At 38.8% G+C, this 26,975-nt stretch overlaps 1 protein-coding gene across 1 annotated transcript in view; it reads right to left on the minus strand.

The window, feature by feature from the left end:
* Nucleotides 1-7,654: 7,654 nt before the first annotated feature.
* Nucleotides 7,655-26,975, minus strand: part of PACRG (parkin coregulated) — a 266,087-nt gene continuing 246,766 nt past the window's right edge. The window contains exon 6 of the mRNA XM_067294745.1: nucleotides 7,655-8,104. Coding sequence (XP_067150846.1) covers nucleotides 7,944-8,104 — 161 coding nt within the window. The 3' untranslated portion in view covers nucleotides 7,655-7,943. The remainder of the gene's footprint in view (nucleotides 8,105-26,975) is intronic.

Here is a 26,975-nt window from a genome sequence, read left to right on the forward strand (position 1 = left end):
ACCGGCCCTGCCTGTCAGCCCGGAGAAACCAGGCTCAGCTCTGCAGCATTTGCCGAATTTTAGCTGCAACACCACGCACCCAAGAGTCAAGACCAGGAGATGCTGCTGCGGGCAGGTCTGGGCAGAGACCGGCACACCCGGAGGAGATGGAGACCCCAGCAAGCGTGACCCCAGCCCCGCCAGCTCCAACCACACCCTGTAAGCCTCCTGGGAAGCGAGCGGCGAAGTCCAACGATGCCCAGGCCACCCTGGCCGGAGGGGAACATCCCAGGCCTCCGAAGAGGCGAGGGCAGCTCGTGGGAAGCCGGCAGAGGGGAGCAGGTGGACACAGTGAGCCCCTGCCACGAGCAGCAGCCTTTGGCCATAAGAGCCTGGATGCGCCCAACCCTGGCTCTCCCTTTCCTCATGCTTATGACAGGGCCGGGGAGGAAGCGCGCAGCACCCACTATTAACCTAAACCTTTAAAGGGCAGCTGTTACCAAGCCTTCACGCATCCTTAGATTTATACAGAAGCCTTTGCAATAGCAATCAGGACTAAACTTTGCTTAGTAAATAAGGAGGGATTACAACGCAGCCCAAGTTTTGGCAAAAGCCTGGAAGAAGCACTGGCATGCGTCATGCCTGAGCGGGGATCACCATCTGCCAGCTGGGAAGGGGGGGGTAAAACCCCAGACTCCACAAGATGCATCTTGGGAAGTGGGAGAGGCAGGAAATGAACACACGGAAAATATGACTTTACAGTAACACAAGAAACCTTCACTCAACAGCCACAGGGCCAGTGAATATGCCTGCACGGCTGGCATAGCTGTGGACAGAGGCCCAGCAAGTGTCACCCCACCCAAGGGACAGCCTAGGGATGACCATAATCAATACTTGTGTATTTGGCTTCGGAGCACGAGGGGAGGGGGATGGGGGGCAAGGCTGAAAAGGGACTTTTCTTCATGTAGTTTGTTAGGCTTTTGTGAGCTCAGAAAGGCTCTGCCACAGAAAGCCGCATGTGGTTCAATATTGGAAATAGCTGAGAGTGTCTGGGAGGAGTCCTGTGAAGCTGGGGTTTGATATGCACAGCCAGAAGGTCCCCAAAAGCCCGAGAAATGCAGCCTCCCAGACCTCATGAGCCTGCCAAGAGCTTCCCACCATTTAGTTTTGTACCAGTCCCCCAGTTTCAGCAGAACAGATATTTTTCTCCTAATACACTGCTGCGTTACACAGACGAGAAGGGAGGAGGTTTAATTCCAGAAATGGTTTGCCTCCGCTACTGCCAAGGAAGCAGTTTTGGGGTGGGAGAGATGCAAGTTCCCCAAAACTCGCATTTTCCAAAATGTAAACTGCAAAGGAAAAGCCTTTGCTGAAATAACTGGTCCCTTATGGCCTTTTTATCAGCTGCCCTTCTACACGCTCAGCTCTCACAGCTTCTCCCTTCAGCTTGGTGCAATGCCACTGGGAACTGGAAGAAGCAGGAAGCACGAACACTCAGAAATGAAGTAATGGGACTAATGGATAAGATGGAGATGGCGAGATGTGAGGATCTCTTTCCCTGCTCCTAGAGCCAGAGTAAAGGAAACTGAGCTGCTCTTTGATAATTACTCCGTAGTAAAGGGCTTAGGAATTACGCACAGAAAAAAATAAATTAAAGGTTGACAGAGAACTGGAAAGACCATACATTTAAAGCAAGAGCCATTCCTGCTTAACGTAACAGTTTGTGACATGAGGTTGCTGGGCATAAATTTTGCCTGACCCACCCAAAGCTGGCCTTTGACCTGGCAGTCAAAACTGTTGAGCCCAAGTGCTGTACCCTTTCTAGACAGGATCTGCCTGTGATATGGAGACCTCCTAGAGCTTCTTCATGGTTGAGGAGTCTGTCTACACCATTGCTTTGAATACTTTACCAATTTCAAAGAGCAATATTTTATGGTAGACTGGTACGATCCCATGGAAGGAACAGAGCTACAGTGTTTATGGTTGCTTATAGCTGTAACACAGCTGCACATGACTATGCTGTATGTCACTAAAAACACCAGTACATTTACCTGCATTCACCTTAAGGATGGTGGTGCCAGTTCATGTAGTTCATGTATGGTACTACCACAGAGGTGCAAGAGCTGCAGAGATGAGCCCTGAGACTGACACGCTCCCGCTGCGCCACAGAATGGAGCAGGCTGAGGCGACAGATGGGTTTGCAGCCACTACCCTTCCTGTCTGTCATTGTGGCCTTCCTCCAACTGCCCCAGCCTCTGACTTTTTTTTTTTTTTAACATTATGCTGATGCAGATCAACACAGGAAGTTTGGATTGTCTATATGTCTTAATAAACTGAAGGTCCATCACAGTCATATTGCTTGAGATAGGCTTACAACACCCGATGCTAAGGATAGTCTGCTTAAATGACTTCTTTTTACCTGTTGCCTCAGCACATTTAATCCACCTTCACTAAGATATAGGAAGAAGGCTGGGATTTCATCTTTCTTTCAGCATTTGTAAAGCAGCAGGATTAGTTCCCATTTTAGCTACTTTTACCCTGCACCTTCACTGGCCAGGTGCAGCAGGTCACAGTGGCTGCAGAGTTTCAGAGGGCTCCCGTGCATGGGTGCCCACGGGGGCCGGCAGCAGAGAGGGTGCAGTCCCGAAAGTGCCTCTGGCCACGGCCACGCCAGCACTGCTGCTGCACCATGTGTTTCCTCTCCCATGAAGGTGCTGGTTCCTCCACAGCTTGAGGCTTTCCGTCTCTGTGAGGGACTCTTAGCAAAAATCTGAGCAGCGCCTTCCCCTTCCCCCTGCCTTTCTCTTTGAGGAAGAGGAATCGAAGGCACACGCTAGACCTGCGAGTGCCACAGCTTGGGCCAACTGAGATCAGGAACTTCCATTTCTAATGGGGAAGTACAAACAGGGGAGCAGCATGATCTCAAACGCCAGGCTCACTGACCCCGCGTTTTGCTTTAAATTCCTGCTGCATTTGCTTTCCCCAGTTTACAGAGAGCCTGCAGTTTTATAAAGAGGCAGTTTGTCAGGGCAGCACAGCCAAAGCAGTTCTTTAGCTGCCTAACTCACCCCTGGGTGTCTCTAAAAATTCAGTATTTGTGGGGCTACGTGATAAAAACCCACACTGGCATCACAAAAGGGACACTTCCAGCTTTGTAAAGAACACATTTCCCTCTCCAAGGCTGCAGGCTGTCCCCCAGACTCAGGCAAACTCCCCCATGCCTCACCAGAAGCCGCGCTGGGGGCTGCCGGCTGTCCCAGAGGTGCCAGGAGCCTCTGTTTCTCCCTCAGCAGGGCCCACAGCCCTAAGGAGGGGAAAGCTCCCAGCGAGGAGTCCCACAGACATACCCTGGCTATATTTGCTAGGCAAGAGCAAGCACAGCTAAGATATGCCCCCGCACTCTCCTTCCCTCCCCTTGTGTGCCGGAAGGATTATGGGGCCAGTGCAGGGAACGTCTTGTCCTGCCAGGGCACGAACCTTCCTCTCCCGGTCTCCAGGAGGCACAAAGCAGCTCCGAGCAGTTGCAAGAAGACAGGCTTTGTACAGAGTTCCTGCAAACATCACTGCTTTTATTTAAAGCAGAAAACACAGGATGTTACATATCAGTGGAAAAATGTGAACTGCCCCACTGCCTGCAGAGCCCCTCAGACTAGAGAGAGCTTTTCTGAAAGTCAGAGGGTCTCCAGACAGGATTAGGAAAACACACAGTGTCTGGCTTGGCTTTTTTTGCCCTGCTTGACTGCAGCTATACCTCCCTGCACCCACAAACACCCCTGCCCCCTCTCCAGCCAGAGTCCTTTACTTTCCCTCCATTTAAAGCTTCCCATAGTCCTTTTGTATTTTACTCCTGGGAGGCCTTTTTCAAGCTCCTTTTGTCAGCTCCATCTCTTTGAAGCCCTGGAAAGTTACCAGTGAGAAGCCCGGCTCCAGCTCCCCACAGCCAAGCCTGGCAGCGGCAGCTTGCCCAGGCCTCTGCCAGGCCTCGTCCCTCCTGAGAGCTGCCCGGGCGCCACCGTCCCGTGCCAGCAGGGAACGGGAGCCTCCTCCGCTCATGCTGGCGGTTTCACACAGACAGGTCAGATCATTCAACGACCCAGTTTGCACAGTGACTACTTTATCCTATCCACCAGCATTCTCAAAAATGTCAGAGGATTTCCCAAAATATAACACCTCTGAAAGAATTCTCTTACTCAGCTGTGCAGAGGAGTCATTTAAAAAAAGTTTTTCTTCTCTCCCTGATTTGAGAGTTACACAAGACACAGAAGGTCACAGCTAGATTTTTCATATTAGCGTGTGGTTTTTATTCTGTAATTAAATGAGCACCAATTGATCCAAAGTAGCTAACAAGTTCATCAAAATAACCTTGGCACATCCAAAACATTTGTTTCAGAAAACCGGCACTTACAATTTACTTCACAGCCCACTGCCTACAGGGTCCATTACTGACATTATGTACCTTGTGGTGGCTGGACATCTAGAAAGTAACAGAAGACAAAAATTTCATACTAAGACACAGCCCACTTCAGCTCTGCACAGCCAGGCTGCCTTTAATGGAGATATGCTTAATTTATACTACTTGAAAAATCTGAGCCAGAATGCCTTTTAATTGATTACAATTAGAAACTGTTGATTGGCTGCCTGTAATATCGGTGACCACAACTCTATGAGCTTGAGAAGAGAGACAGTTACTATTTTGAAACTATAATTCCATCTTTGATCACAGTAAAATAGCTAAGCAGTGTATTGAATGTCATAATATAACTCATTTGCTTTAAGCACCTGGGTCCTTGATCTTGTGCTTTATAAAGTGCTCTGAGCAATGCTGTAATTGCCTATAAATATGCTGCTGATCATGCTTAAAGGGACACTGTCAAGATTGGCAGGCCTACAGTTTGACTTAGAGAAATGATATCCTAAAATAGCTTTATTTTTGGTGTTCCTAAATTGCCAACTTGTGTTTTTTTCATTTTTCTTTCTATCAATCCAGCTTCTAGGATAAAAAAGGTTATGGGAGAACATTCATTTTTAAAGCAATGGCCCTGTCACAGAAATAGTATGATGGAGGCTACTTGAACATGCAAGTAAAAGAACTTAGCTGTAAAACGCATTTTTCCTGATATGAATGGAGATGGCTTCTATTGCCCTTAACAGTTTACAATAAGGTCAGCCTTGTTGAAGCAATATCCTGTAAAGGAATCTCCCAAAAAAAGAGTGGAGCTGAGAGGATTGGGTCTGGGCAAGTCTCGAGCTGCATGAAGTACCCATTTTCCATGACACCTGACATCTATTTGTCAGTCACTATTCTTGTCCTGGCTGAGCAAAAGGGGGAGGGAATGCAAAAAGAGAGGGTCAGGGAACAGGCTCACAAAGTTGGGGAGGGGCCTGCAACATAATCACATCCTCAGCAGTGCTGCTGGGACGCAGAAGGACGGTGGGACGGGGAAGTCCCGGGACGAGAGCACTTTCCTTTACTGCCACTTCTGCAGGCAGCTCTGCAGCCAGAGCCTGGCTGGTGGTGGTGGAACTGAAGCCAACTATTGAGGAGTTTCTTGACCTAAGGCATATGAGCGGTACTGGGCTTTCTATTAAGAATGAGAATATAAATAGCTAAGAAATGAAAGGTGGCCTGAAACTTTTCATTATATGATTTGTTTCGGAGTGGAGTAACTCAGCTCCCTCTGAGCGGTAGTTGTCCAGCACACTTTGTACTTACTGTGGAAACCTGCAGTTTCAGAAGAATAATCCATAGGGGCCATTAAAAGAAGAACTATGGCTCATCAGTGCAGGGGACAAAGACAGGGGTCTTCTGAGGTGAAATGGAAGGAGCAACTGTAAGCAAAGGCTCTATGGATACTGCCAGGATGGATGTGGGAGAAGAGACCACCCCTCAGAGAGGGGAAGTTAGAGCCCCTTTAGTTCTTATGTTTACTACCTTTGCTGGCCCTGCTTGCACAGACTTTTCTCAGCTGGGACCTTTCTCTGGAGTAGCTCCTAGATCTGTGATCCCTAAATGCTCTATTTAGAAAGAGATTAGAAAGAGTTAGAAAGGCATTTTGGAAGAGCAGATGTGGTCATAGCCCCGCTGCAGTATCCTTCTGGACTCTATGCTGCAAGTTTTGAAGACAAAGCTGTAGCATTTCCCAAGAAATATGCCTACAGACAGGCTTCACATTCCTTTCTGTTTGGGAGGTGAAAGATTTACAGACACCCTAAATGCGAGGCAGTGTATTTGATGTGCTCATCCATCACAGGTGTGTGTCAGTCACAGGATAGACACTGCCTAAACTCTAGGGACTTGAGAGAAGCCTTGGCAATGTGCAAAATAAAATTCAGAAATAACAGAAAAAAAGAAATAGAAGCAAAAGCTCTTCCAGAGCCTGGGAAAAATAGCACATCTGCAGCAGCCGTGCCTAAACCAGGGGACTGGTGAGCTCTCATGGCCAGTGGCATCACATGATGCAGCAGTTCCTCAAAGAGGCAGGAAGAAAACAAATCTTCCTCCTAACTTTTTCTTCAGTTACAGGAAAGAGAAGAAAATAAAAGAAAAAAAGAAAAAAAATCCTCAGGCTGAAGAGCCCATAGAATGGGATAAGGCAAAGCTAATGTCAGTCTAATGACACATCTAGCTTAAAGTTTCTGCAGGCAGTAAGGTGCACCTCACATTTCCTGTACTCAGCCAAGAGAGCAGAGCAGGATAGGAGCCACGTCTCCCACACAGGCACTCCTTGCAGTGTGTGAACATGGACACGGACAAGCATTTGGAAAAAGTCTCATGCTTCTAACACAAAAGAGTACATTTCAAGTCCTAACAATTACAGGGAAACACTTGAAAGTGCAACTTGTGTATATCTTAAGAACTCCCAGAAACCAGAATAAAAACAAAATGAGTCCAAAGTCTGTAACTTTTTAAATTTCAAGCTTTTTTAGACAAAGCTCATATCTCCTGATTTGTTTTTGAGCTGACTCAATTTTTCAGATGGCTGTCCTTGACAATTATGAAACTTGTTTTATTTTTCAGAGGTACATTTTAAAGGAATGCTTATAAAACAAATGAAGTCAGTCTTGATAGCCTCCTTAAATGCATGGCTATGTCAATTCCCTGTTATGGGTGGGCAGGGAGAAACTATCTGAGTAGGAAATTCTAAAGGGTTACTCTAACAATAGAGACTTTAGCATTGCTACTCAGGGTCCTCTAAATAAATACATGCTTATATATTATGTTTAGCGTGATTAGCAGTGCCATTAGGGAGTGATGTATTATGTACACTCCATATTCCATCTGATACATTCAAGTTTTGCTTTTTTGGTTTTTTTTTCTTTGAAACTACACTTTTGCCTGACAGGAACCAATAGGAACCCAAATTTCATAAAAAGGTAAACACCTGGAAGCCTAGATCATGAATGTGAAAGAAATATTAATTTTATGACAGAGCTTTCAAATGGGCTGTATAAAGTTTCCCAATGTAACTGGTATATACATTGAACAGTTTTATTGTGTGTCAGGCACATTATTCTGCCCAGCTGCTAGAGAGGCATTGCTGAACTGGTGTTTCTCTTCCATGACAAACACCTATTAAGCAGTCAGCATAAACTCTTCTTGTTACAGCCTCTGACATCACCCTCAGGGCAAGCGGACACAGAACAGCAATTGCTGAATTGCGTATGAAAATTATAGTTTTATTGTCTATACAACTGAAGGTTTAACTCTGATTCCTGCTCCAGTCAGTTCTGTTATAAAGAAGCAATTCTTTCGTGGAACAAACAAGCACAGTACACCATTGTAATCAAAGGAACAGGCACTATTTATGTATTGGAAAGACTTGTTCACAGTAGTGCTAACAGTCTAATGCCCCAGAAGCCACTATTTTAGCAGCTGTAGAGAAAAAAGCATGACTAACAAGATGCCACACAGAGTTAGATATAGGTTTTTTAGAGCACAAATGGAACATCCCTTTTGACACAACTTAGTTTAATATGCACGACTGATAAGTAGGGATCATGTATTTAATGTTTATATAAGCAGTCTCTCCACCGTAGCGCTCGAAGGCTTCCAGTGTCTCTTGAATCAGATCTCCAATATTTTCACGCTTCTGCTGGCTGTAGTCTATCCCGTCACCCGAATTAACTGTTAATAAAACAAAAAACAAGTTACATTAACGTTTGCTCTTAAATGTTTTGAAATAATGACATAGGGAATTAGAATTGCTGGCCAGTTACCATGACTGTTTTGGAAATTTTGTTCTGTGATACAAAACAGCTATATTTCAAAACAAGATGTTTTCAGTAACACTTTAAGGCTCTGCTGCTGCTCCCACTCGATATGCCTTTAAAATATATTCATGAACTCATTACTTTAGTATCTAAGTGAAAAACCAAATAAAAAACCCCCCACATTTTGCTATAATATATAGATGGACTCTCTCTTAGATGGTTAATCTCTTAAGACCATTACTACTTCATTTCATAACATTGCTTATTTAGGACAAAATTCTACTGCCAGATGCATAAATGCTTATCTACAAAATGTGACTTAAGCTAGACTTGTTATGATTTGAAATCTGCAATACATATTGTTTTGGGATTGTTCCATGTTAAACATCATATTCACATGCTTATGTTGTTTCTGATAGAGGGGAGGTCATTTGACCTAAAAGAGATATTTAAAGTACTACATGGCACCTATTCAATTTCTGCTCGTGAAAAATGTGTAAATTAAGTCAGTGTCAAAAGGACAAACTATTCCAGCCCTTAGATGCAGTAACATTTACAGCTGCTTTCTCTAACATGGAGTAGCAGGGGTCACATATATTCATGTACACATAGCATAATTAAAAAAAAATCCCAGTGTGAATAACTATGACAACAAAAAATACAAGTAAGAAATAACTCTGCCTGCAATAATGCTGAGAGATTTAAAGGCAGAAAATATATTCCATTTTGTTTCAAAACAATATTCTGAAAACAATCTTGATATGAGTACATTCCAAGACATATATCAAAACCAATTTGTTAAGAGCACAAAATGCTCTGACCTGGGTGCCCTGGGTAGCGGGCGGGTGGAGCGGCTGTCGCAACGCTGTACGGAGGTCCATGTGAAATCAGCCAGTGGTCTCATTCCAGTTAGTGGCGGCAGCCTGCCCACGTTTCGTACATTGAACATCTCCGATAATGCTGCTCGCTTATTGATAGGCTCAGCTGGCCAGCAAAAGACACATTTGCCAAAAAGATGGAATCGACTTCTCAGAGGGCTCCTTTCACATTAGAGATGTGGCGCACACAAGGGCAGGGGTAGGGTTTGTGCCTGCTGCTGCCTCTACATCACCAGTCCTATGGGTTGCAGATCTACAACCACCATACCCCTTACATTCTTTCCTGGATCCAAATCCAAGGATCTGGATTTTAAGTTTGTGAGCTTTTTACAAGGAAAAACTGAAGAACAATGCTCATGAAGATAGAATTGATGAACTCTGGATAAAAATCATCCTTTTGCTGAATTTTACTCTGAAATAGCTGCTCATACGCCAAGTTAATTATGCATATCTCAGTTTTTCAAAATCATTATAAACATTTGTCTCTTTTCTCTTGTAAAATGTTTACACAAATACAGATATGATGTATAAGAACCAGGCTTCTCAGTAGAAAGGCATTACATTTTTATGATGATTCCTCTTAAACACACAAACACTTTCCTGTATATTAACTATTTATTTCACTGGCACGAGAAGTCAGAGTTATGATATGAAAATTTACTACAATTGAAATGACTGCAATATTAGATAAAATGGATTATGGCAGCCTGTAGAAAACACTGAAAGCTATTAAATAAAATACAATTAGTTTATACAAAATACATTATGCAGGAAGAAAAGCACATTAATATTGAGTGGAGCTTTGCCTAAGCATGGTTTTCTCTTGCATAAAACACCTGAGATAACTGCGTTGCATGTGCACTGCCAGCACTCCCCAAAACACCTGGAGGTATTTCTGATTTCACCAGTTTGAGCAAAGGAAACCCTGAACCTTGACCTAGGTCTTGGCAAATATGTAAAGGAATTACTGACTTTCCAGCCATTTGCCTATCATCTGTAATTTTAAGCCTACACACATGCTCTGTTAATGAGCTTACACAATGTTCATCATTCTTTCAAAGAAGTGGTAAAAAAATTGCCTCTAAGGAAGTAACGGTGATATATCGCATAAAGGAGAGCTAAGAAAGTTTGGAGAAGGCAAACAGGTCATGGTGGTAATATTGGTGGCAAAGTGTATTTTCCAGCATCCCATATTACAGTCTTTATTATAATGCATAGTTTCTGCAATAAATGATGCCTTAGATAGTTGATTAAAAGGTACCTAAGAGAATGAAGCAATGATAAGGGAAATAATAGTCTGCAAAGGAGAGCTTAATGTGTGATGTACAGATCTTCATCACCGTTTTTCTCCCACAGACCATCTGTGCTATATGAAGGTTTGTATCCTCAAGACAGCCATAAGTCATGCTAGTGTCATGACACAGGTTACAACGGACAATACCAGAAAGGTTATGTCAGCTCTGAAGTCACCTGATAAGTCCCAAAATAGCTATCCTATGCAGTTGTAGGAATTACCAAATATTTTAGACAGAAAAGATAATGATTAACCCAACAGGACAACATCCAGCCTAGTACTGAATGTCAGCACTAAATGGATGAGTCAGACGGATCTGCTCAACACACCTAAGGGTAAATATCTAGCCATAATAATGATGATTAGTTGGAAGAAAATAGCTACCGAAGTATAGCGGTCTCAGCATGCCCTTCTTTGATTTGACTTTATTTCCAAGTTAGTTTGGATGAAAAGCCAACTTTGTCAGCCACAAAAATGCTGCATATGTAAAGTGTGAATGTGGATCTGATTCAAGCTCTTTATGAAGTTGTCCTTTGTGAGGGAGAATATATCAACATAAAAAAATGCTAGAAAGCACATTTGTCATATCTTCATCTCAAAGTGAAACGTCTGGCAAATTCAGCATGCATCAAGAACTCTTTTCAGAACAAAAGTTATTATTGTGATAGAAGAAATGCACTGACACAGTACTAACAGATCTAAAGGATTAGAATCGGGAAAATATCTCATTTTCCCTTTCTGGTCATAAAGTTAGTTCCCAGTCTCCTAAATTATGCACCAAAGGTTTTCATGATCCTTAAAAGTGAAGCAAAAGGCTTTGCACCTGTCAAGACCTGCTTTAGCTGATGAAATCACCAGCACACCAAGCCGAGGAGTGGCACTCCCTGCCCTGCTGTAAGTGCTGGTGATGCCAGCTGCTGTAGCCGAGGAAACCCTACTCACACCCTCCGGGGTCGAACTCAGCTTTTGGCAGGGAAGTGAAGGAGGATTTGAATTTTGCTCTAAAATATGGTTTATATTTGAGTCTAGACATGCTTCTTCTACTCATGATTCAGGGTATTAAGGAAATTCTAGTCTTATTTGTATTCCATTTCATTTCATTTTTAAGTTTCAATATGGTAATATTACAAATTAAGAATTGTAGTACATTAAAGAAGGACAAGCCAGATTTCTCTCAGAGTGTTAAGAGCTTGATAGATAGGGCAGTTTTTAAGTCCTGGACGGGAGGAGAAAAGTAAACCAACCCTTAAAACTCAGTCAGATCTATTCTTATCTCTGGATGTTTGTTAGCATCTGAAAGTGTCCTAGACATTCTTCCAGCTTATTAGATTTCACTTCAAGGAGCACTGGGTTTTGAACAGAGAGTTTTTTAATCCCTCAAATATGTCAAAGTATCTCTCTGTAAATCACAGATACGAAAGCCTGCTTTTGATGGTGGCTGTTTCCGAGGTTCTATTTCAGGGAAAACAAAAATTAAAACTAGAGTCATTATACACCTATTATTGGAGGAACATCAGAACTTCAGCAAATGTTAAATATCTCAGGAATGCTTGGTCTTGGAGAAAACAGTAATACTTAAGAGATTTCTGAAGAGACTGTGAAGCAAGGCCCATGTCCACACCTTAAACAATGTTTTTTTAGTAATGAAGTATAATGACAAATAGTAATGATTGTAGCTCAAAGGCCATTCCTCTCTTTTTCACTGATGAAGTTAGGAAAGCATATGCACACACATGTATTTCAGCTTGTTGACTGAACAGAAATTTTTGAACCACTACTAGTTAATAACAGAGAGCTTCAGTATAATGAATTTTTATACACAAATCCACAAAACTTTACTTGGAATGATAAACATCATTCCTTCCTTTTTGAATCTTGAGAAACAGACACCCTGGAAGGTAAAGTGACTTGCTCAAAGCTGTGCAAGAGATCTGTCACAAATCATGTTTTTTTAACTTTTTAGTGTAAATAATAAAAGTGCTATTTATGCTAAACTATGGTAAAAATCACTTTTAAGATGCTAATTCAGTTCATCCTAGTCAAACCAACAAGCTTTTTGAGCAATTAAAATGATTACAGTAATCCCACATACTAACCACTTAACTGAACAAGATTATTACTTTGAAAAAACTCAACAGTGATGGTATTGTGAAGTGCAGCTGTATTACTGATTATGGAATCATATTTCCACAGAAGAGTCAATCACAGAACAATATACAGTTAAAGAATACAAACTAACATTAAAATATCTGGGGGCAAAATTCAGGACTTTTACCCCGTCTTGGAACAAGCATCAGAAACAAGGAATAAACCAAAGCTGATGTCAGATATACTGATTGCAGTGTATGTATCAGCACTCACATCTCATAGGTTCACTGCTCAGGTACATTTGAGAGTGTAATAAGATTTCCAAAGGTCTGTTGTGAAGATTGATTTTTTTGCTGTAAAGTAGTTGGCTTCCTGACTGGAGTGGAAAGCAAAGGCTCCTACTGAGTCAGTGCAGTACAAGGTTGGAGGCCTCCTTCTCACTGCTCCTCTTACTGGGGCTCAGAATTCACCTTTGAAATTGTCCACACTGGAAAGGAGGAGGTAGTCTGGTCTCCTCGTCCATTTAATTGAAAGTTTGTGAAAAGTTCCAGGATAAGACTCTAAAACCCTCCTGTCTGCTAAGAAATGGAGGAATACTGCTTATTCATTTTACTCAGGTAAAGGAAGAGCCACCAGAAGGTTATGACTTTTGGTCATTACTAGCCAGGACAGAAAACCCTATGTTCCATTCCCAATGGCTCAGAGCAACAGAAATACCAGTTTTAAATGTTTCTTAGGGCACGTGTAGATCATGTGCACACAGACACTTCAACCAGCCTTGCACAGACTAGTCCCAAAGCTAGAACATCAGAAAGAAGAGTTAATAGAACAATCTAGGTTGGAAGAAACCTCTGGAGTAATCTGGTCCAACCCCCTGCTTAAAGTCAGCTCCAATTTCAAAGTTAGATCAGGTTGCTCAAGGTCAAATACCTGAAATCACTCTACACAGACTAATCCCAGAACCAGAAATGGTGCAGAGACCCTTGAGCTGGCAAAGCTTTTCACTAGTCATTTCAGATGTGATGAAGGGAAGTGCTTAATTACTAGTCCTTAAGTACTAAAAAAAAATAATAATAATAAAAAAAATTACAATGTAAGGAAAGTCCTTAAATCTTAATAAGTATTTGATGAAGACGGACAGTTTTAAATTTAATGAGGGGAATTATTATCTGTTTTAATACAAAACAAAAATAACTTTTTGGCATAGTAACAGATTCTAACTCGCATACATACAGTGTTTTTGGAAGCTTTATCATACACCAAAGAAAGAGGCACAACTTTAGCTGAAAAATTAATAAAATTCCATTATCACTCTGACTTGAAACTATGAAAAAGTATATTTTTAAAATTTTTACCTGTATTTTCAAATACAACTTTAACTTATATTTTTCAAAACACTTTAAAACATTAATGCTGAAAGCACTAAAAGGCTTAAGGAGGCAAAATCTTTGAATATGCACAGCCCTTTTTGTTGATCTTGTCAACATTTAGAGTTCCTTGTGTCTTGGTTAACCTGGCTCTTCACTCTGTTTTTCACTAACACTGAGCGTTAATCACATTACTACAGTACTGCAAAGCTTGTAGGAGAATGAAGAAAGCATGTATGTTTAGAATTTAAAACAAATACTAATACAGAAACATTTCTGCTTATCATAGGTTTTGTAAGAAAAAAACTATATGCTTTGGATATGAAATAACTGTATTGTCTATCTAAATAGGATGCTTTCAAGATTGTCTTATTTCTCATCAGAGACATCTTGCTTTAACGTAAAATATAGACTCTTTCTGTTGTCATCTTCCATACGCATCTAGATTTTAGCTTATTTCATAAATTAGCTTTTTTTTTTTTTTTTTTTTTTTTTAAAGTTAGTATTGTTACTATAAATACTATCCACAAAGTCAATAGTTCAGTAAGTGGAGGAAGTGCTCTGACTGGAAAGGAAACATTTGACTGACTTACAATGTTTTTAGTAATGATGCAAGCCTACTGGAGGTAGTTTCAACAACTTGTAAATTGCTGCAGTATTAAAAAGAAATTTTGAAAATAAGCCAGGATGGCAGCTGTTATCACAGTTTTCCATTTCCAGGAAATGTTAGCAACATCAGATGTAATCCATTCTAAGTCCAGACTTTTTTTTTTTAACTGAAGTACTAAAACGAAAATGAAATCATATATTTTGTAACAAATGGTATTAGCAAACATATTTGACCAATGAGTTAAAAAATGAGAAAAGATCATTCCAGTTTTTTGCTTCCTTAAGTACTTAAATACTTACTTACTTTTACTCTAATGAATTTAGACTTTGACATTTACCTGTGTTTGTGCTAGTGATCAATATCAAATAAAGTAGTGTTAAATAATCTTAGATAAACAGCGTGAACAACAGGGGAACAGAAACTGGAGGCCGAGATCTCTGTGGCCTTGATACACTGTTTACTGTTGCAAAATAATACATTAGGTCACAAATCATGCTTAAAGTGCAACAAGAGTTGCACCACTTGTGTGAATCAGATGTTCTTCCAATTGTTTCGATATATACAAGCTAGTACAAAGTAACTACTGTTTGTTAGCTAGAAAACACGTCTGTGTGTGCAAAATTTGTATAGCTTGTTGGCCTGATCTGAAATATATTTGCATATTATTTCACACTAACTACCTATCCAAATATAGCACAAAAAATGCAAAAGGAATGAAAAACATGCAAAAAATAATTTTTGTGGAATAAACATTCTTTATTGTATAAAGTAATTTAACATGACAAAGCTGAAAGTCCCAAAATGTTCACTGATTTCAGTAGAAAACATAATCATACAACACAATAGCCAATTTTTAACAGCAAGTTAATTCATAGTTAAAATCAAGATGCTTGACAAACTTTCTTCCTTCTCCCCTCGGAATATTTTTTATTTATGTAATTAGAATGCTGCTGAGGGGAAGCCCTGGGTTTTTCTTTACAAGCAAAAAGCTCAGTAATTCATTACTTTTTGTTAATAACAGTTGGTGTGTTTGCATGTCTGTCAAGCAGTAATGGAATTTATTGTGTTTAAATTCACTTTTCAAAATGAAAGTTTCAAAATCATTACTATTTAAGGACCCTGTCTGGCATAGCTTGCCCATCAAAAATTTCAGTGACAACTGAATGACTTCAATGACAGCTTTTGTAACTTAGGGATAGAAGGGTGAGCCCATCATTGTCATTAGAATGCAACCATATCAAAAATAGGTCAATATGTTGAAAAATTCCCATGAATATTTTGGCAATAAGTTGCTAGACATGCCTATAAATTGCTGAATATGCCTGAAGTTGCCAGTTCTTCCGTTCTCTAATTAAGCGCAATAAACAAGAACTTTAAGTTAATTGAGAGCTTTTCAGCAGTGATTTGAGCAGGGACAAGGAGATGGCTATGAAAGGCTGTGTGGACTTGCCAAGATTTCTTTCATCGCTATGGGACAAAGACTGAATTTATGTAGCTTAAAGGACAGATAGCACTGAAAATGAAATGTACTATTTTATCCTCAAGTTAGACAGAGAAAAGAATACCCTCCCCTCTCCAAATATCTGTACTGTAAGGGTCAGAAGAATTACTTCTACTATGTTTTTAAAAATAAATTTAAAAAAAGGCAAGCTGAGTGATCTGATTACTGTTTCGTTTTGAGTTTTTCTAACTGTATCAATGCCTATGAAAGATCAAAAAAAAAAAAAAAAAAAAGGAAAGAAAGCCTTCCCAAGATATGAATTTGCATTCTTTTTATGAACAACAGGAAGGACATCACAATAAATGCTCACCAAAAGCTAGTTAACAGCCATTCATTTTACAGTAAGAAAAGCTTGCATTTGAATTTATAACAGCTTTTCAAACAAACAGAAAAAAGCCATTTTTTTGACACAACTATAATATATTATAATGTGTAGTCTTTACTTACAAGAATGTAAAACAGATAAAAGAGAAAGAGAATTGCATCCCCTAGGTGTGGTGTTTCTGCAAATTCACAGCTTTTGAATTGTGAAAGCTGAAGCCTTTTGAAAGCAATATAGGAACAGCACATACACCATATGCAGACTGGAATGTTTTTTGGTAAAGCTTTAGGAATCTCTCACCAAACTGTCTCTTACTTATTTATGTTTTTCAAAATTTATGTTTTCAAAAGTTTTCCTGCATTAAGCGTGAAGAAAGATAAGTGAATATGGAGAGCTATTTCATTAGTGGCTCTAACTGGAAAACACTCACCTGTTTTCTTCATTAAATTACATCTCTACCTTTTGTGGTTTGACATGTTATTTAAAAAGGATCTCAGGTATGTTCAAGAAAGGAGGAGCTCAGTGGCATCCAGTGCTGCATGCTTGAATGCATGAGATCTTCTTACATCAAAGTCAGATTTATGAGGAAAGCTACATGGAAGTTACATGCGAAAAATCCAATCTCTTAGGTCATAAGAAACTTATGCACCTTGATTTATGCAGCAGTTTAGTCTTCTGAGGTAATGCTTGAAGAGACTGTATCTTGGTATGCCAAAAAAGGCTCTCTTGTATTCTGTGGCACACAGTTAAGTGAGGACATATTACCATTGTCATGAGACTATAGCTCAGCAAAAAGAAAATATATCATACAATCATCCTCAACAGTCAATCTCTGTGTTTTTCATGCCATTTTGAAGTTATGAAGTAGTAATTAAAGAATGAGAGATTTGAAGAACGGGGGATATGAGAGCTTTCCAGCATAGCTTACAGAGTTCTTCAAATCTTGTTCTGAGTTAGCTTCTTTAAAAAAAATGTTATTTTAAATATCGGCATTTAAATATCTTCCTTCCAAGAACCCTTGAGCACTTTTCACTGATATTAAATGAACTGAGGAAGCATACTTTTCTCTGAACATGTATTTCTCCTGAGATAAATCAGTGAAAGGGAGGTTGGCTGGTGGCATGTTGTGAAACAGCATTGCATAACCTATCTCAATAATGGCTAACATTCAGCCATCTCAAGTAAGACTGCTTATCTGTCCAGCTTGCCATCAAGATTACTGCAGGGACTGAAATAGTGAAGCATGCTGATACTGCCAGCTCCTGAATTGTCTGCTATTTTCATTCGTCTAAGAAGAATCACTCTGCTGGATTTGAAAAACTGAAGGAAACTGAACTGCAGTAGTCATTACTTTGAAAGTAAGAATTATAGGTGTGCGTAGCCCTTCAGTCTAAGGGGAAGGCCAAAGAATTTTTCACTGGTGCATCTGGGCAAGTCCATGCATCTAAAGCACTGTATCTTCAGTCCACAGCAAAAATGCTATTGATAACATTAGCAGGTTTGTACGAAGACAGAGTATATTTGCATGTTTCTTCCAGTAACCTCTCCCACTACTAAGACCACCTACTGAGATATAGCAAACTGACACATTCTTGCAATACGTAGAAAATGTTTTTGTTTGGCCACTTACACAATTTTATAACATTACATCCTTTAATATCCAAAATAAAATCATTATTTACTATGCCATTTATGTGATAGGTATCATAGTTTATAGACTGTATTTTTTAAACATACCCCTAACACTTTCACAAAAGGATTGTGGTATACAAGTTAGAAGGAAACAAACATTTTTGTGATGCTTAAATATAGCTGTTTGTAATCAAAGAAGTAAATGCACAGAAGAAGCATGCATAAAAACATGGAAATGGCTAGCAGTTTCTTTGAGATCAAATAATAATTCATATATTTGACAATGTTTTAAGAGAAAACTTTTTTTAATATACATTTTTATTTTTTATTTTATTAACAGTTAACTTGCTCATGTTCATTATTTTCAGAAAATGGTCTTGTTCCAGTAAAAAATTGTTAATATAGAATCTTTTTCTCCATTCTAGATAGTGTTTTTCTGAAAAAATAAAAAGTAATCATAGATCCTAGCTACAGGAAAAAGATTCAGAACATGTTTTCTGATTTACTATGTCCATGATGCTATTTTACTGTTGGCATTCATGAATATAGAAAAAAAAAGCTGCTATTTCTTATATTGCTTACATCTGTAGAATTGTGATCATCCTTAAGCACATAATCTCTTAAGGCCATACCAGATTTTGCACATTTACTGAAGTAGACCTTTAAACTATTCTATTTCGAGACTATGCATAGAAATAAAATTGCCTTTTCTGTATGTGAACAGGATACATGACATGTTCAGTGGGGTAAATTCCACCCTCCTTCACACAAGTAATAACCTTTTGATATCTATGTGGGTGCCTTCATGTACAAAACAGATTCAGGTACTAACAATGCAGCGCTTCTGGCTCAGTTTGTAATACTTTTTAAAAATACACTTTCACTTCATTACAAAACAGTGAGCCTGCACCACAGTAAGGTTTGAAAAAGAATCTTTGCTTCTCAGGTCAATTTGTATTTTGCTTTATTTGTCCTTAACTGATGCAAATATTATGCATCTATAGGCTGATGAGGGTGTACTGGTTACAGCAGGTTCATCTCTCTTGCAGTGTTTATTTGAGTGTTCACTATTCTGACATGTTGTTGTGCCAGGACCTTAAGATGTAAGATCAGAAATTTTTTGATATGTTACTCTCAGCCAATCCAGGCATTACAAAGCAAATATGACCACTTCTATTCCTGAAAATGTATCTAAAGCTTGCTACATTCTGTAAGTGCGATCTTAATTTTTTATTTATTCCTCTCAGCTAACAACCCTTCCACCCCTGGTCCCGGGTAAGTGCACACCTGTTTAGATTCAAAAGGAAAACAGTTCACACACACACACACACAAGTATATAGGTACATGTGTGTCAGGACAGGGAGGAAGAGAAGAGAAGAAAATGATACAGCTGAATGCTCTTGGTCATCTTGCACTAGCTTAGAGATTTCTTACTAACAGCCAGGAAAACAGTTAAATAGCACTGCAGTGCACTGCTTCAACACTTCTCAGCTTGCATTTTTGCAAGAACAAAAGTAAAAAGTTGTCCAAAAAGATCTTCCGTGGTGACTAAAATATGCTTTCTTGCACTTGAATGATCTGTGAGTATATACACACTTACATTAGATCTAGCTTTACATTAATAGTAATGAAATGGCCATTCCTATGAAGGGAAGTCATGAGGGTTTTTTAATACATTTGGGATGCATTTAAAAGATAGCCTGGAAGCCAGCATGACTAATATCTAAATGGGAGATTTTTTCAAGAATTGTTTGTCATGCAGTTTGCCTGCAATGCTTATTGCGCTGTGGATACAGTCAGCCTCCAGAGGAAACAGAGAGAAGTAACACCTCACAAAATTCCTTTATCGCCTCTCTCCAGTAGGCCACAGGTGGCAGTTTCACCTCCTAGATCGTTTTATGCTAACAGTTGCTGTGGGTTTAAAGGTCTCTGATCCGACTCTGCCGCAGCAGTGCTGAATTGGTACCCTGGGAAGCATTGGCTCAAGAGTAACAGAACGCACTGCGTCAGAAAAATATTACTGAGCATTTTTGAAAAACTGCAGCTAATACAGAATGACGAGTTTTGAAGGAAACCACAGGATGTTATTTTAAGGAAAAAGAATAACATATACTAGTCTATAAATTCATGTGAGCAAAATTCCTTATGAGTCACCACAAAATTTCATCATTGAATGGTGATTTCTGGAAAGTGCTTCCTGAATTACTCTTCCTAGAACAATCAAAGTTTAATGTGTGCTTGACTGGTAAGCAGAATACACAATTCTTGTCCCAAGGACAAGCATGTAGACATGATAGGAGTAAAAGACAAAGAAAAATGAAGGATGAAAATGGAGGAAGAAAAGCCAAGAACATTCACTTGGCTAATGAATTTTCTTAAGTGTGTTCCATAAAGGTTCTAATTTATGCAAGTACATACATTATGGATTAGCACAATTATTTCATAATGCAATTTAAAATATCACACTAGATACAAATAGATATGTTATATCTGAGGCTGGTGAGTTTCTACTGTTGTTTGTAGTAAAACAAGGTGAAAAGGTAGCTAGGCTTATCTGCACTTCTCTAGCTGGGTTAGATCCTAATAATATCTTTGCTTTACAGTTTTGAGTAAGAACTCACCTACGTACAAGTTTACTTTGGGAAATGATGAGAAGGAATGTCAACTGTATTAATATAAGTACAAGGCTCCTACAGAAGCGTATGCTATCTGCTTACATATTGATTTTTTAAAGATGGGGGTGGTGGAGCAAAGCTGTTGATTGGTGCATGAAAGAAGAGGTAACCAGTAATCTCCCAGAGACCGAGACCCCTCCTCTTCTATTGTCTGCCTTCCTTTAAATCATATGGATCAGAAATAGAGTCATTCAGAGATCTCTTGCTGATTTGGTAATACCCTCATTATATAGAAGCATAAGCTTTCCTCTCTGCTTAATCTCAAAAAATGCTGAAGAGTCAATGAGTCATCTTAGGCATACTTGTTATCAGATCTAGTGCTTCAGCCATCTGCCTCAACAGCTCCTGAAACTGCTGAAAGTCATCTGGCAGTGAGAATATAATCACTGTCACAAAATCCTCAGGAAGATGTGGAAGAAATCGAGCTAATATCAGTTTATTTACATATCCTCACTATTGTCACATATCCACATCCAGCAGGTCAGATTGGCTTAAAAAGGGGTAATGATCCCATCTTTTTGGTGGAAATGGTACAATAAGATGAAAACATGATTTTATAGGAGAGGAACAATAATAGCGCTCATAATTTTCAGGTAATAGATGGGCTTGACTACCTGCAGCCATGGAACATGACTATGAAAACAGGCAGAGAGAGACACAGGGCAGATGAGATGATGGTAGAAGTCTCTTGCAATCAGAATGGAAAGTTCAGATCAAGTTAGGTATTGCAACACTTCACCTCTGTCACACAGGCTCTGTAGGAGAATCCATAGGTTTGCACTAGGGTTGCCTCACTCCACAAAGTAGGGGTTACATTCCCAGGAACAGTGTCCAAGCAAGGGAAAGGCTGAGCAGTGAGTGTCACAGAGGTAGCCAGCAGGGAACAGCAAGCAGAACAGAGTGACAAAAATCTTTTTTTCCTCTGAGACTCAAGTGTCTGTATCTACCTGGGAGCTGCAGCCCAGAATTTTTCCTGAAGGTAGACATCTACTACCATTCCTACCAAGAACTGGGTGAGACTGACTGCTTTCTTTAAAAGCATGTTGAGTCACAAGCTAGTAATGACACCTGGTTCCCATGGATGTGTGTTCTCTCTCTGCTACACTTATTTACAATAATAATTCAAGTTCTCCATAAGTTGTACTAGCTAAAAGATAGTATAAGCTAAGGCCTGTTCTGACATTCCAGCTAATACACACTTGTATATGTTATATATCCACAGAATATAATGACTAAGTTCTGCCTATCTTTCTCTCAGCGTGGGCACAAATTTGGATCTCTCCCCTCTACCCAGATGCTTACTTTTTAAGAAACGTTGCCGCATTTCCAGTTTGATTGAAATTGGACAATAGGTTCAAAAGTAATGGGAGTTGAGGGACAGGGGAAACAGACTGATGGAAAAGAGTAACAGTGTGTCCCCATAAGCCTTGTATTCTTAGGAAGGCAGGCAAAAAGGGGCCTGATGACCAAGGGCCACTGCTGCCTTACTTCTTATATGAAAAACTAGCGGTGAGGCACCCTCCCAGGAAGCAGGAAACAAGTACAGCATTCTTCAGCCTGTATGGTTTCAAATCTACATCTTTCGTCTTCAGGAAAATTTCACTTAACTATCAAACTAGTTACTCATGGAGAGAGGCACTCTTGATATGTGTACATCAGCTAGCAATGAGGAAGCTGTAAGACAAACCTTTTGTTACACTGTGAACTTGGGCCAGTGTTTTCACAGACACTCAAAGTTAAGCACCTGAATCCAATTTTAGGCAGCTACCTGAGTGGGCAGATCCTGAGCCCTCACCAGGTCCCAAATGAAGGCTGCAGTGAAGCAGAACATCTGTACATGAGGCCAGTTACTTAAATGACTAAATACAGATTTACATGAATACATCTGCAGTGCCAAGTTTTAAGTGTTTTGATTTGAAATAACTTCCTAACATATGGTTATTCTACATCTGTCTTCATTTATTTATGGCTGTTTATGTTTGTAGAGAAGTAATAAGTGATCTAAAAGTGATACAAGCTTATTCTTTGCTTTCTTATTTGTTTATATTACAATAACAGTTAAAGATATTATTGTACTGGGCACTCTACAGAAAATATATAAAGATGGTCTTTCTGAGTCATACTCGCAAGAGGTTTTTCCAAATACTTAAGAAAAAAATGCTGTGACCATAAGGCAAAGTGAACAACAAACATAAATTAGGTTTTATAATTCTCTGTAATGTTGTAAGCTTAAGCAAGGTATAAAGAAAAAATATAACCCCCCAAAAAACTCTGAAAAAGGAAGAAGATACAACAAGGGAGATATAAAGGAGAGAAAATGTTAAGTATGTGTGTCAGATGCTTCAGAAAACGGATGTCCACAAAATTCATGCAAAATTGCCCAGTAACATAAATCTCATACTACATAAAAAGCAGTTCTTGGTACCAAAAATGGATATAGGTTTGATTCAGGAAACTGTTATGTAAGTGTATAAGTGATTGCAAAATCAGGACTAAAGCATGTTTATTTATATCAAAGCATTTCCTAAAGAAGCAAACAAGGCAAGCATGTATGAAGTACTCAGAAAGAAGAGCCTAACACTGCTTTCAGCTGTATTCGTGCCACTCCGTGTAAGTTAACGGGTTACAGAAGCCTAAATGAGAGGCAGTTAACCCCCATCTTCCCACCACACTGATTAATTAGCTTAATTTTAATATGAAAAGTATTAACTGTGTTGTTACTCCATAACTTTTTTTGCAGCACCAAAGGTACAGGAAGATCACAACCATCCATTACGCCTGTAACTGGAAAAGGCACACATTGACCATGAAACACTATCAGACTTTGGTAAGAAATATTATGAGAAAGAAAATCTATCAGCTTTGCAGTTGTATTTATTTATACATAAGTTATAATACCCAGTAGGAAAACAACGTTTACTGTAATCATTTCCTTACATCACTGCTAGATGCCTTTTTAATATATGCAATACATGCAACTGTAATCATTTGAAGAAGATTCGGAAGATCATTACAGCTGCCAGCACTTAGTCTACACCTGTATGTGTGTTGAAGCACCACCACATTTATATCAAGAAATCAGATCTAGAAAGAAGGTGAAGGAAATTTTCCCACTGAATGAAAAAGATGGTTTATTTCCATAAGCCAAACAATTTTTTCAGGAAACATAAACTCCAAAAATTACTGATGTAGAACGTTTTTTATCGCATCAGCTGCAGTGCTCCACTGGGGAAAACAGAAAGAAGAAACCCTTAGGCCACGTTTTGTGTGACCTAATTTTTTCAAGGGTATACTTCTGCAAATTTTTAGGAAGTGACAATGCAAAGGAACTACAGTTCCCACTGTGATGTTTTCATGGAATCTCTGCATAACCTCAAAACAGCACACATTACACCAAGACTACAGTACCCAGCTTTGTTATATAGTTTAATTACTTTTGAATGTAAATGAGCAGAAAAACAATTATCACACACACATGCAGCAGAAGAAATGGCTATGCTTCTATAAATTTCTGGTATTCTAGTGCTGAGACTGTCAATTTAAAGTTTCAGTCTATACACTGCTGCCAGTTAATGATTAGTCTGCTACATTTTGGTGAAATTGCTCTCCAGTCAAGGGAAATGAAGTAAAGATGAGGAAAAGAGAAACTAATATTGTTAAAGTCTAATTAGAGCAGCAGGGATAGTGCTGGACTCAGCTGTGATGAGGTCTTCTTTCTATTAAGCTCAACACACTAAATTCAGTGAAAGTAAGATCAAATTTTATGATTTGGTTTTCCTGGGTGAAGTGTTAATAGGAATGTGGATTAACTTTTTCCTCATGTTGTGAAATTGTTTTTTATATTAATCATTCTTCATTCACAATCATTCTTCTCTCTGAGAATACATTTCTAGCATCAGCCCACTTACATTCAGAATGCTTAGTGTCATGCACTTTATTTTAAAGCAAATCACATATCTTTCACAATGCAAATTTAATTCTTTTTACTTCAGCATCATCAGCACCAGAACTTCATTTTCATGTCTTCCAAAGTCAGACAGCTGTTTCTTACTTATACTGTTTTAATTCATCCTGGCTTGATTCTGAATAAGCACTTGAAGCCCAGATGAATGTGCTTTTATTTAACAGCTTAGATGGGGTAGAACACATTTTAGCTATAGTTGATAAAAACTTGATAACTAAAGAATAATGCTTTAAGAATGTCACTGGATTTCATCTCAAAAAAGAAGTAAATATTGCACTTACTTTGATAATAAACTCTGTATTTTTCCTCTAGAACACCTAGACATCATAATATTTCACTAGAGCAAATACTAATTGGCATTCACAATAGCTTTTCGAGCCATATATTTTGTAATGCTTGAGATTTCATGATATGTAGGAAGTTTTAGAAACCTCCACCTGATAAATTCACACTTGGTAAAATAAGTATTGATAATAAAACCTGTCTGCCCATAAATACATATTGTGGAGAAATGTTATGCAGAAGGCTTTTCATCCCTCCACCTACAATTCTTTAATACAGAAGTATCTGAAACATATATAATTTACATAAGACAGATACTATATTAAATGAAAAAGGGCAAATCCATGTCATGCACATTTTTCACTTTACATGGTACACAAAGTTTATTCATAGACCTTTGCAGTGGATGGGGAAATTGAGTGTTTAGTCAGCTGGAACTTTAACTATTTCAGATGTAATGCATATGTTCCCTTAAATGGTTTAAAAGGACTACTACAAACAAATAGTGGAATGTTGTGTTTGCATCTCAAATGTTCCATAAAGCAGATTAAAAATGTGATCTGGACATCAATTCCTTAATGTTTCATATTATTCCATATTATTATTCCATAATAATAGACATCAATAGAATTTTATATTTGATTTTCTAAGAGAACCGTAATCCCTCCATTCCATAATTATTCCATAAATACAAGGAAAAATCTAAGAAACAAATAAAATATCCACATTGTTTTTCCTTTTAATTCTTCTATTAAAACTAGGACTTCCTCAAAATTCTTTTGATAAGCATCCTTAAGATTAATAGCTATATTTATAGGAATATTTTTGTTGAGGAAAAACTGTGAGAATCCATAAACTCTGATGCCAATATTAAGTGATATTCTATCATGCTGTTTCTTTATCTCTAGTGTATGAAATACACTCAGGTCTCACCTTTCCCAGTGTCTCACAGCAATCAGCTCCTAAGCAAAGACCAGTTATACAAATTCAGATTTCATCAAGACAGAGACAACATAAGTGAGAAGGAGAAAATATTCTGTTAAACATTGCTGAAGTTAACATCCTCCAACCTATCACCTTATGTTGAGGGATTCTCATGCTAAGCAGACCACCAAAACAGTCCACTTGGATTACCTGGCACTGTAGAATGATGAATAGATTAAAGTTTTGAAAAAACTTGTTTTCCACCCGAGACTGTACATAGTATATACACCTGAGCTGTATCCTATCCTCCTGGATTATGATTTGGCCCTGGTTTGTTCACTGAAAACTGCCAAAATGAATTACTGAAATTCGTTTTACTTAGGGACAACAAACTTGATTATTAGCATCCTTTCAATCTACGAGGCCAAAGACATGGTCTCTGCCTTAAATGTCAAAGTCCTTTAGAAAATGTTATTCCCATGTACTTCACAGATACTTCTCTGTGAGGAGACTGTCTCCCTCAGTTGCTCTCTTTCTTATTAATTGTGAAGCTATCAATCTGAAAAATGAAGTTCCTGAGAGCAGAAGGTAGGCTAATTCAATAAATAGAACAAAAGATTTCAGATCCTCTGTCAGAGGATATTAGATTGACCACAACTCTCTTGGCTTTCAGAACAAAGCTGAAAATTCACTGCAAATTAGTGTCCTTACAGACACTATACAAAGCAGCTAAGAAGAAGAAAACAGGACATGGAACAAGGTGGAAAAGGTGAGGTTAAGAGTAAATTAGATTGGTGAGCTATTGTGATTTTGTCTACTTAGATACTCAAGTCCTATGATAGGTACCATTAAAAAAAATCTTATTTATATGAGAAAGTGAGAAATACTTTATTCTGGAAAAGGATCTAATGTTGGGAAATGTCGGTTTAATAGAAAACAAGATTTTTTAAAATTTACATTTAAATAATCACATTAAGTAATAAATGTTTTGTGGTTGTTACCGTAATCACAATTTACTGCTTAGTTGCAAAGGTTTCTAAAAAGGAAAATGGTTTAAGTTAAGAAAATGTGCTATTTAAAATGCATGTTTATAGTACTTTGTATTTGAAATAAGATATGGATTATAACTGTGTAATTGACTGACATTCAATTAAAAAGCTTGAAATTAAGTAAAAAGTTGGCTGTGTATTGAACTGTTTCATTTTAGTGTGCTTTTGCTGGCAAATCAACAGATCACTCCTGAACTG

The sequence above is a fragment of the Apteryx mantelli genome, chromosome 3, assembly GCF_036417845.1.
Source record: "Apteryx mantelli isolate bAptMan1 chromosome 3, bAptMan1.hap1, whole genome shotgun sequence".
NCBI lineage: Eukaryota > Metazoa > Chordata > Aves > Apterygiformes > Apterygidae > Apteryx > Apteryx mantelli.